General features: G+C 36.4%; 1 protein-coding gene across 1 annotated transcript; it reads left to right on the plus strand.

The window, feature by feature from the left end:
• Positions 1–1,998: 1,998 nt before the first annotated feature.
• On the plus strand, positions 1,999–11,208 carry FTCDNL1 (formiminotransferase cyclodeaminase N-terminal like). Its single transcript, XM_067298618.1, has 4 exons — positions 1,999–2,029; positions 3,247–3,381; positions 10,403–10,603; positions 11,189–11,208. The coding sequence occupies exons 1-4, from the start codon at positions 1,999–2,001 to the stop codon at positions 11,206–11,208; spliced, it is 387 nt and encodes a 128-aa protein (XP_067154719.1).
• Positions 11,209–11,694: the final 486 nt, after the last annotated feature.

Below are 11,694 nucleotides of genomic sequence, written 5' to 3' on the forward strand. Positions count from 1 at the left end.
TGTTGAGAGAATGACCTATGAGTCTTGTGAAAACTGATGAATGAATAGCTGTGAATGACCCAAGCTAATGCCCTCACAGAAGGAAAATCAGGAAGAATTCAGCCTTTGTACATCATGTTTGGAAGCAATTGGCTGGAAACTCAATATGTGTTGGCTCTAGACCAGCCATAATTTGTGCTGTCTCTTGCCTGGTCTGGTTCATAGAGGACATAGTGGGTAGGAAGGTCTGGAATTACTGTAATGGGGTAGTAAAGAGTGAAGGATATGAATCCATAAAAAAATTTTTTGTTAGTTCTGCTATTCATGGAATAACTAGTTAAATGACAAGCAAAGAGTTTCTGTGCTCTGTAGTTTATCTAATTGTACAAGAAAAAATTTTTGGCTTAAGGAAGTTTTAAGTTGTTTGATATAAGCTAATATAATTTGCAAAATCCGGTTGATATTTTTAAAGAAGACACTGTAGCCCAGGAAGTGGAATGGAAGGTGCTTTTCATGCTTTGTTTAAAAAAAAAAAAAAAAAAATAGTGGTGACTAAAGCTCAGCCCCTAACCATTTAACCATTTCTGCGGTTTGGCAGTGACATTACGAATTTTTGGCTCTGACATGTGCTTGCATCTCAATTTCCCTTCTCTTTCATTCTTTTCCTTAATATTCCGGCTTTCTGGATGTGTGCTGCTATGTATTCACCTTGGAACCAAATTCTGCCTTCCCATTTATTAACTTTGATGATTGCTGCATGCACAAAAATTCGGTCAGAGTTTGGCCTCAGAAAGTATCTTTGCACCATGGGTTTCTGGAATTTATACCACATCCTCTGCTCTAGCTTGCCTTTCCAAAAGTGGTTTGGGACACTGTTTGCATGACACATTGTACAAATAAGAAGGAAACAGGTCCTGATCTTGAAATTAGTTATCTGTCAAAGGACAGTATTTGCTTAGGTGGAGCACTGCAAAAGCTCGAGACTCTGTGCTAGTCCATTTGTTCATGAGATGCTGATCTAAAATGGTATTATATTAAGGTGGAATGCAGTTAGATAAACTGAGAGCAAGATTCAGCTGTGTGACTTTCAGTGGATGCTGATTCTTCAGTTTCCAGTGATATTCTACGATAGTTAATAGCAAGGGAAAGTATGTAACAGGCAACATTTGTGAACTCGCGACGTTTTAGAGCTCTAAAGGCAATTCTTCGTTCCTATTAATGCAACTAATCCTGTTGAAGTCAGTGCACAATTTGGATGAGGAATATCCTTTTGACTTGCAAACAGACTCAGAAGATTTTGGCATATGTACTACAGATACTGTAAATAGACACCAGTAATAACTTAGATTCTATTAAAGCTCATCTTTCTGTTCAGCTATATTTATCAAAGCACTTATCTTTATGTAAGTGCAGGCAGAAAGTTGTACACACTCTCATGTGATTTGATGAATTGGGGTTTTTGCCGTTTGCTGAATATTTGAAATCTTACATTTTTATCTTCCCCTAGGGCAGAAGTGCAGTCAAGCAACAGTGCTAAATATATTTCCAGATTATGACTATGACAGTCTATTTTAATGAAAGCAGCTCCTGTTGATATGTTAGCTAAGAAGATCTCTTATTTTGTTTTTGTATTCCTAAAACCCTTTTAACCTTTGTCCCAAAAGAGAATCTTCTGCTTGACTGGAGGAAAGATAAGGCTTATTTCCCACTTCTTGTCTGCTATATCTACTAGTGGTTTTCAACCTTCTTCCATTTACGGAGCTTTGCTACTGGAAGCACCAGCCTTTCTATAGCAAGTTCAAGCCTACTGATGATAGGCTTGATTTTCTTTCTTATCTTTCTTGGGCACCTTTGAGAGTGTCCATAGATCTGCAGACCTGACTAGTTTTCCTGAATAAATCAGGAGTTAGGAGTTCCTGCTATGATAATTTTTTAAGTAATAAGTGTTAAACACAGTTTTTAATTGAATGGAATGCTACTTAACGATATCATGAAAGTTAATGAGAAATGTTTGCATTAATGGTGAGATTTGCACATCTACCAGCAGGAAGTAGGTATTTAATTCATACGTAGAATTTGAATAGCACCAGTAAGGTGTCGTCAAGACAGTCATCTCACTAAAAAGGCACTGTAAAAAGGCACGTAACTTTTACTTAAATAATTGAAATAACTGAAAGTGTAAGAATGCTTGCATCTTTGTAGGATTGACTGAGACTGATACTTTCATAAAGCTAGAAATTAAAAAAAATCAATTTTCTATTGATTTGTTTAATGTTATATAGCCATTATTTATTTAAACATTCAATAAAGACTGGTATTTTACCACAGTCTTTACATTATCAACATGCAAACATCTATTCAACAAGAACCAGACTTTTTTTTTTACTTATATCAAAATAATTAGGCATATGTAAGACAGTAGCATAATTCTGATCTCAGATACATACAGTTCTTTTATTAATAAGGTCAAATATCAAAACAGTACAAAGTCATTAAGTTGAATTACGGTGATAAGATATACATTTCTCTAACTTGTGGAGAATGTTTTTATTATGGAGGCTGTATAAAACTTATGCCTTCATTGTTCATGTCTTCTTGTTGAAGTACTTGAATTTTGCAGCTCACATAAGTGCTTTTTTGTCACATAGCAACTCTAACTTGCTTCTTGCATCTTTTTGATTGATGAAGTAGTAAAACAAGACTTCCCATTTATTTTCCTTTACAAGGCACTGTGTACTGCCATGGGGTATTGCTAATAAAGCAATATAAGAATGTCAAGAACCATCAGATATTAACATCCTAACATTCAGTGCCCCAATAAAATAAATTCTCACTGATTTTCATTTAATACCAAAACCAGCAGCATAAAATGTTAATTGTGTTCTGATAAGATTTTATTTCACTCCAAATGTTTTTGAGTACATTTCTTAGTATATTATGGAGCTTTCTTAAAGTACATTTCGAAGAGTTACAAGATCTTTTGAATTTCTTTAAAGCCTCTTACCTGAGATAGGCTTGGAGGAAAAAAATCAAGCTATGAATGTATTTAGAGTGAATTACACAGAGATTAACTACAGTACTTAAGTTCTGTAGCAAAAACCTCCTTCTGAATTCGTTTTGTAACCTTTATAGGTAGTTTATTTTAAAATGACTTGTTTCAAATTGACTTACTGTTTATGTGGCTTTTGAAGACAAAATAATATTTCTGCTAAGTCTTAGTTATTTGTTTAAATTCTCTTAAACCAAAATTGTCCATTTGTATGTAAGGTGACTGTGACACTTCTGCCTGTATTGAGACTTTCAAATCCACTGATGTGACTACACAGGAAGGAATCCCTCCTTGTGCTATTGCAATAGATTTAATTCCTGTTTTTCTGCTCTTGGCTATAAGCCTGGAGGAATGTGGAAGAGTGACTTGAAGTAGGTAAATAGAGATCTTGAATCACTATTTAATTAAAAACATTGATAAATTGTGTGGATGATGTTTTTCCCTAAATCCGTCTCCAGCATTGTTTAGAGTAGGGTTCAGAAAATTAGACATTTTATTTCTGTCCCTGGCTGGTATGCATCTAGTTCAGAAATAATTAAAAGGCAATATATTAGGCTTCAGAAATATGTATTGGTTACTCAACCTACTACAGCATTAAATTCTCCTCCAGACAAAGGGCACGAAGCTTCATCCTAGAAAGGGATGTAAGCATGTGACTAAGCACTTTCCTAAATTGGAGCTGGATCTAAGAGAATTTGGTTATATTGAGCTAACAGCTGTGCAACTTCAGCTTGGGTGCCAGTGGCACAGTTTTGATAATGTTATGTTTTCACAGCATTTTTAAAAACTTTTCTGGGGGATATTTCCTTTATTTTTCAAGGTTTTATGCAGGTCTGGATTCAGTGGAAGGCTAAGAAGCTGTAGACCCCCACTAGCAGCAACCAGTTTGAGAACAGCTCTGGTCCTGTGATATGTATTTGTTTGTGCAACTGTACAGCTTTGTCCCTTCCCACTCATCACATAGATACTGCCCTGATTGCAGTAACATGCCAAAATATCCTGAGCATTATGTCTAGCTTTTAGCACATGTTGTTTGTCATTTGGAAGCCATTGTGTTGACACTGCTTCTTTCCCCTTTCTGAGTATTTCACAGCCTCTGCATTATCTACATCTTGTGTTGGAATTAGAACTCCTAGTTCGTATGGCAAAATAATGGCTGGACTAGATACTGAGTGGCACTCATTTTTGACTATCAGCAAAAGTAAAATGTGATAGAGGCCTTTAGAATTAAATGTTTAAAGTACCTTCTTAGTAGCTGCCTTAAATACCCAAACTGAAACAAGCAATTGAAAGGAAAGTCAAATGACTTTGCAGACACAAGATATGCATTAATGTAAGTCAAGCAATAAAATCAATTAAGAGATTCCAAACTGCAGATTTATATGCTGCTTTTATTACTCTAAAATCCTAGTGAAACTTCCCATGGTAATGACTGTGATGTCTGTTGCACCCTTATAGGAGAACTTTTGTGATAACAATATAAACATTGTTTAAACTACTATAGACGTGCTTTTCATTTTGGTTTAGGTTATGCTTCAAACAAAAAGTCACTGAAGTCATTACCCAAATATCCAAAGCTAAAAGAGAACCATTTTCCAAAGTACTAGTTTTAAGTGAGTTAAAGTCACCTTAGCAAAAATCAAATATTATTTGTAGTCCCATTGTCTGCTGGGAATCTTTAATCTTGAGTCAAGAAAACTCTCTGAGATCAGATACTCTGCTTTTGGCTGTGAATAGAATGGAATACTAAGCCTGGGTCCCTTGCTGCAGTGCTGAAGCACCAGTGGAATGATGTGCCATTTTGGCATTGAGGTTCTGACCTTTTTACTGGTCTGTTATATTTTGCTTAATTGGCTCATACAGTTATATCAAATCTAAAAGTTGTTTTCTGTAAGATAAAGCAATTGAACTAGGTCTTTTTTCCTTCTCCTTCACCTCTCCTTTCCCCTTCTTACCCCCATTTTCCTCTCTTTTTTCCCCTTCCCCTTTTTCGCTTTTTTCTTATGTAGATGAGCATCTGACTTTGTGTCTTAGGAACTAGTGCTAGTGTGTTTCTTTTTGGGCAGGCTGGGAAATGAAGCTGTATTCAAAGAAGGCTTCAGTCCTTTGGAAGGATTTCAGTTTACCGGCCCTTTAACTTCATCTGGGAATTCTACCTTCCCAATAATAAGGTCCAAGAGGTAGTGTTACCAAAGGCCCCAGACAAGAAAGTCTCAAGGGGGGGGGGGGGGTTGTGGGCGATTTTGGTGACAGTAGGAAGTGCAACCTTTTATTCCATGATAAAAATGTACAGTTTTAGTGTAGTCAGAAATGCTCACTGTCAAACTAAAGTCAATTAGTCTACAAAGTGACTCCAGCTGAGTTCATTGGGCTTTTTCAGCATGCATGCTAGAAGACTTGTAATTCCTTTCGTAAGTTTGTTTTTCAGAGAGTGAGGGGAAGAGATGAGTTCCACTGGCCTTCATAATTAAATAAAACTACTTAGGGTTTGACCTTGTAGCAAAATTTAAGCAGACTGTGCTAACAGTCATTTAAAAAATACAGAAAAGAAATCTTCTCAGTGTTATAAAAACCTCAGTCTGAGGTGTACTCACCTCAGGCCAGGTGAGTACATGGTCTGAATCATGAGAAATAACTTATTGAATATCTGTTGAGCTGTTATGGAAAAGGAACAGAATCTTCCTTATGTTGCACATGAGAGCAGGCAGGCATCACTCCTTGCTTTACAAGTGCATCTGCTCAGAATTGAAAATTCATGCTCAAGACTGGCATTTATCATTATTTTCTCAGCCAGCAAATCTGGAGAAGAAAACATACAGAGAGAAGGTTCTCTAACCATTTAAATTTATTTTCCCCATGATCATTTTCAAATATGCAGAGAATTTTGGCTAAACCATCAGTGTCATTTTTGTTTTTATTTAAATTTCTGTGGTAGTTTGCTAATTGAACATTTTTTATTTAATACTTTGTAGAAAAGACAGATATGTTGTCCCTCAAAGAGTAAAAGACTGTGCTACAAGGAAGACCATTTAGAAATTGTACAGAAGGTTCTTTTTTCATATTAAAATTAACCATAAGCCAACATTTGTCCATATCAACTTTAATTAACTGTGATTAGAACTTTAGACAGAAGGCAAACAAAATCAAGAGTGTTCCTCTTCCGAGGTCTGAAATCTTCAAGGAATGCCCATTAAACTGATGTGTTTTAACACATCAGGTCTAGTGTTTACAAAGGAACCTGGGGAAGATAAGTTTCTTTCATTCCATAACAGACAGAAATAGGTAAGTTCTCATGAAATTGAATAACTAATAAAATCATGAGGAAATTTATTACAGAACAGTTGAACAGTTGAGGGACCTCTGAAGATCGTCTAGTCCAACCCCCCTGCTCAAGCAAGGTAACCTAGAGCACGTTGCCCAGGACCTTGTCCAGATGGCTTTTGAATATCTCCAAGGATGGAGACTCCACAACCTCTCTGGGCAACCTGTTCCAGTGCTCTGTCACCCTCACAGTAAAAAAGCTTTTCCTTATGTTCAGACAGAACTTCTTGTGCTTCAATTTGTGCCCGTTGCCTCTCATCCTATCGCTGGGCCCCACTGAAGAGTCTGGCCCCATCCTCTTTTGGCAGGATACTTAGCCAGAAGGGACTGCTAGAAACCCCCACATAGCAAGATGATGACAGGATGGATATTTTATACTTAGCTGGATCATGGGTTTCCCAAAGCCCCGAGCAGTTATTCCTAGATCAGTACAAGGGACGGGAAGTGGGCTGTAAGATATTGCTTTTTTTAGTTTGTAGTATAAGACCAGTTACAGACTAGAATTTTTCACTAGCTATCACCCCTTCTCTCCCCTGCCCTCCCTCAGTCTAAATTTATTCTTGCAGCCAGTCGCTGTCTTACCAGGAAGTCAGTGATGGGATTCCAGGATAACAGTATTCAACATAATGTTCTGTTTTGGCTGTGTTTTGTCTGGTATGTCCTTAAAAATTCAGAGCCATAATCACTCAAATGTTTCTGTTTCTATGTGCATACTTCGCATAAAAGAAGACTAATTGTTAGGACTGGCTTTACACAGCATTAGCAAACACTCCAGAATGTCTCAGCTGGAATGGGCAAGGAAAGGAATTCATATTGTTCTCCTTTAGCCACTAATAATAGTCAGCTAAATTCCCTGGATAGTCATTGAAAGGGTGCACCTCCAGATGTTGATTTAGAGCCAGAGACCAATTTAGGAGACTCTAGCAAGTGGGTGCTTGGTGTCAGTTAAATGTGACTGCTCTGTACTGCCAGTCACTTGCATTGCATCTGTCACTGAAATGGAAAAATCTCCAACTGTATGATGATCTATTTAAAAATATATATACATTTCTTAAACCCAGGTTAGTATATGAAGCCATTAAAACAGCTTAACTCTTTAGCCTATTTAGTACTAATCTATTTAATTTAAAAATGTCTGGGGAAAACAAGCAAAAGTGGTACTGAGCTATCTTTCTCCCTTGAAATAAAATAAGCTCTTGTATACTTTAAAAATATATCCTCTCAGCAACTTTGATTTTATTGAGAGTGGCAGTGTTTGGATCCAGTTTAAGAAAAGTTATATGTAAATAATATTCTGAGAGAAGAATACATGTTTTTCTACTATAATCACTGCTTTTAATTTTCTTAATGGGCTTTTCACCATTGTTTTGTCTGAATACATTGTTATTTTTGTTCCTCCAGACACGATCCTGCCACAAGCATTTTTAAACCAGACGTTAATAGCATAGTTCACAGTTGTTACTGCCAGTGCTCAAACACAAATACTGCATTCATGTTTGCAGGAAAAAAGCAAACATCAGATCTTAATTATGTGCATTTGTGTTTTCTTCTGTGCTTAAACAATCTGGCATAAGGAGTTTGCATCACTATCAGCTCTAACTGTAGAGGTCTTTGACTATCAGGATCACCAGCTGTACGTTTTGCATTGTTGGGGTTTTTGTTCATTTTTGAGTGTTTTTAAATGGCAGAATTGTCAGGGAGACATGAAGCTTTGTATGCCTCCTTGATCTGTAAGGAGAATAGTAGGAACATCTAAAATTAGTCTATTTATCTGCAGACTGTTTGCAAACAGGCATCTTTTTATGGGATTCAGTACAATGCAGCAGGTTGAGCACTAGAGCAGCAATCAAAATTATGGAGTCCTGACTTCATTACTGTGACCTGTACTGTAACCTTCAGCAGCTTGTGTTCATGTTTCTGAATAGACAAATGATGCGAGTGGATTGTCAGCTCTTCGGGGTATAGATTGAGTTTCAGTTTGTGTCTGCCACAATAGGACAGTCCTCTTGGTGTTTCTCGGCACTCCTCTAATGATGATAAGCTTTAAAACTTGAAAAACTTGTATAGGTCATTCAGGCTTTGGATTGCTGATCAGTTGTTGAAAGCCATTACTGTGATTCATCATTCTCTGATGGATCACTAGAATCACACTGCAATTATTCCTTCTTTCAGTCTGTTAGATACATATACAGGAGGCACTGAACTTAGCATGAGTAAATATTCACATAAATATATTTACTCTTTGCAAAGAACTGTAAACAAAAATTCTTTATATGTTGAGGAAGATGAGAAAGGTCACAAAGAGAATTCTGTTATTTGTTCTGGCGCTTGGTTAGATCTTGTTTGTGGAAACAAGACTAGAAATTGGGTCTGTTATGAGCTAAGTGCCAGGAGTGCTCAGAGAACATCCAAAAGGACTCTGTATGATCAAATCACCTTTTGGAACAATAGAAATATAAGAAGTGTTGTGTGTTCCATGCAGAGCCGCAGGCCCTTATCAGTAGAATTGTACCAAGTAAACCAGGAATATTATTACTGGAGATTCTAAATATTTGCCAATTGCAGCACTGAACAAAGTAAATCTTTAGCATACTATTTTTTTTAGGTTTGTATTAATTCACTTGTTTCTGATGTCAAAATCCAGTCTTCTAGCATACCAGCATTTTGCTTTAGATTGGTATTGCAAACAGCTGAAATGGTGTTTAAGTGTTTGGAATAAATTCAACCAACAATAGGAATCTGATCTAGCTGGCAGTGAACTCTTGCTTCCTTAATTTTTGGATTTATGGAAGTACAAAGAGTTTAAATGGGAGGGCAGTTTATAAAGATGTAGATTTGGTTGATTTGTCTCCTTTTTCATATAAATGGGAGTTAGCATTTATTCTTTTAGTTTGTTAGAGGTTTGGTTATCATCTAGAGATTTTTGTTAAAATGTTGGCTGCAAAGAGCATTACAAGTAAGATGTTTTCATGTTCCTTGCAGCTAGGGAAGTTGTCAAATGTGCTCTTGTGCTGAAGCCATAGAAATAGCTGCTTGTTTCTCCAGTGAGAAGTTGAGTCTGGCACACTCAACTTTAAGATCTTTCTAGAATAACAACATTGATTGGTGACTTGGAGAGATAAAAGCTTGTTAATAAATTGCATTTTCAAGATTTAGAGACTGACTGAAACTGAGTCCATATTTGTCATTTTCTCTGTAACAACAATCAATTTATTGTTGATCTTGAATGGAGGAAAGAAAAGTATATCCCAGTTATTATTTGAACTGACTCAACTCTGAAATAAATTTAGGTAGATATTTGTTATGTTGCACTTTTGAGTAGTGGAAAGAAATTTAGTATTTATGAAATCAGCTCTTTAACTCATGCAGGACACCCAACAGCAAGACCAAGAGGCCTATCTTTGGAAATTTAATTATTATTTAGATGTTACTTTATAGTATGGCAATAAAGCTCATATGAGTGGATAAAAGGGGAAGAATTAAATGCACCGTGTCTGGTTTCAATAAACCCATTTCTCTCTACACGCAAAGGGCCTTTATTTTTAGGGCATCAAAATAAAGGAACAAAAGAAATATTAGTCAAAGAGAATAAAAGGCAATGATGATGAGTGTTTACATGTTGGATATTTCTAATTATGAGAAAGTGGTTTGGAGACAATGAACAAAGGAAAACAAACTGAACTTAAAATAAATACTAAGGGAACAAGTGGAGGCATCATATGTCCAGGAGCTCTTATTTAAGTCAGCTGGGGTCCCAGCAAGATAGATTTGGAAAGGCTAGAACATGATCTTAACTTTTTATAAATAGGAAAGAAGATGTAGAAGCAAATTTACAGTGCCTCAAAAGTAGGGAATTTTTTTTTCTGACAAATCTGTTTTTATAATGATTGTAGATATTGGAGCCAGCCCATATGTAATGAGCTGCAGTGTGACCACGGACACTCAAGACTGCTACACAAAGAGAAATAGCAAGGGTTGTCCAAGGTAGCAGTACAAGTGGTTTGAAAGACCTGCAGATGTTTGCTTTCCTCTGCAATGTGAAAACTGAACTAGCTTGTAACGTGGAAAGCTTTGAAGATCAAGATGATGCACTGACTTTGCCTGAAGACTCTGCATATATTTCATACTGTCTTGTTGGGAAGATTCTTTTGTATGTCTTTCCTCAGTCAGTGAAGGCTCACTTTAAAAAACTGGCCAGTGACCATGGAATAAAAACTTCTGGAATGGCACTAGTTGGAATCACCCCAGAGGAATGTAAGCATTGTACATCATAAGCATTAACAAAAGGCACTAGAGCATTTTGGAAGAGGGGAGGTAATTTCATATGATTTTTGTGCGCACACGCACACATATTATATATATACATATGTCTTAAATATATGTATTTTAAATCTCAACATTGAAAAACTTTGCTGTCTTGAATTATAGAGTGTATGAATTTAAGAAACAATCCCAACTTGTTATGTCTGGGGAAACACAAATGAACAGTGTGAATCTGCAGTCATTCCATGTTAATGACTGTCTGTGGATTGTTTTGATGATCTGATTAGGGAATGGTGTCAAGTGTTGTCATAGAAAATCAGGATTTATCTGCCCCTACCTGATGTTCTTCTAGTTTTAGTGACAAATAAAAGCACAGTCCTCTTTGGAATGTCCTTTGAGGCCATGAGATGAAAACATTATTCAAAGGTGGATAAAATTAAGATGTTCTTTTAGAAATGAGCATAATACAGCTAACTGACCTGCCCAAGATGTCCCAGCAAGTCAGTAGTCAAGATAATAATAGCATTTAAGTTTCCTAAGTCCCAGTCTCTCATCTCTTTTACCTCATTTTTCCAGATCAGTCTCCAGAATGGTGATCTCACTTACCAATGACTGAGATAGCAAACACAGCTGAAATATTGTGGATATATTTTTCCTACAATGATCTTTCTTCTTGTAAGTAATATACCCATTTAGTTTGTTTTGTTTGTTTTGGGGTTTTTTTGAGAGGAGAGGAAGGAAGTGAAGGAAAGAAATGGGGAGGCAAATTAAACCTGAAAGGAAACTTAAAAAAAGTCTCTTGGTGATACTTATGCTTCAGAAGGAAATGGACATCAGCAGCAGTTGAGTTAATAAAATGAAAATGTATGTATATTAAAGAGATTTATGTTATTCCTGCCATAAATAAGAAAGCCTTAACCAACTAATTGGTTTCACTGCCTTGGAAGTAGGGTCAGTGGCCAGCACAAATCCATATAGCAAAGATCTGTAAAGAATGTATCATTCCCTCTGGCTGTCTAAAACAACAGTTTATATGTTATGTTTAGTACAAATATGCTCATTTGACTATTTACTTTGTGGGG

Source organism: Apteryx mantelli, chromosome 6 (genome assembly GCF_036417845.1).
Source record: "Apteryx mantelli isolate bAptMan1 chromosome 6, bAptMan1.hap1, whole genome shotgun sequence".
NCBI lineage: Eukaryota > Metazoa > Chordata > Aves > Apterygiformes > Apterygidae > Apteryx > Apteryx mantelli.

Excerpts from the sequence above, each read along its gene's own strand:
- FTCDNL1 (XM_067298618.1), top strand. The coding sequence starts at position 1,999 with ATGGTGAGATTTGCACATCTACCAGCAGGAA. Across the intron at positions 2,030-3,246 it reads TGCACATCTACCAGCAGGAA|GTGACTGTGACACTTCTGCC; the intron begins GTAGGTATTTAA and ends TTTGTATGTAAG. Across the intron at positions 3,382-10,402 it reads GGCTATAAGCCTGGAGGAAT|CTTGTAACGTGGAAAGCTTT; the intron begins GTGGAAGAGTGA and ends AAACTGAACTAG.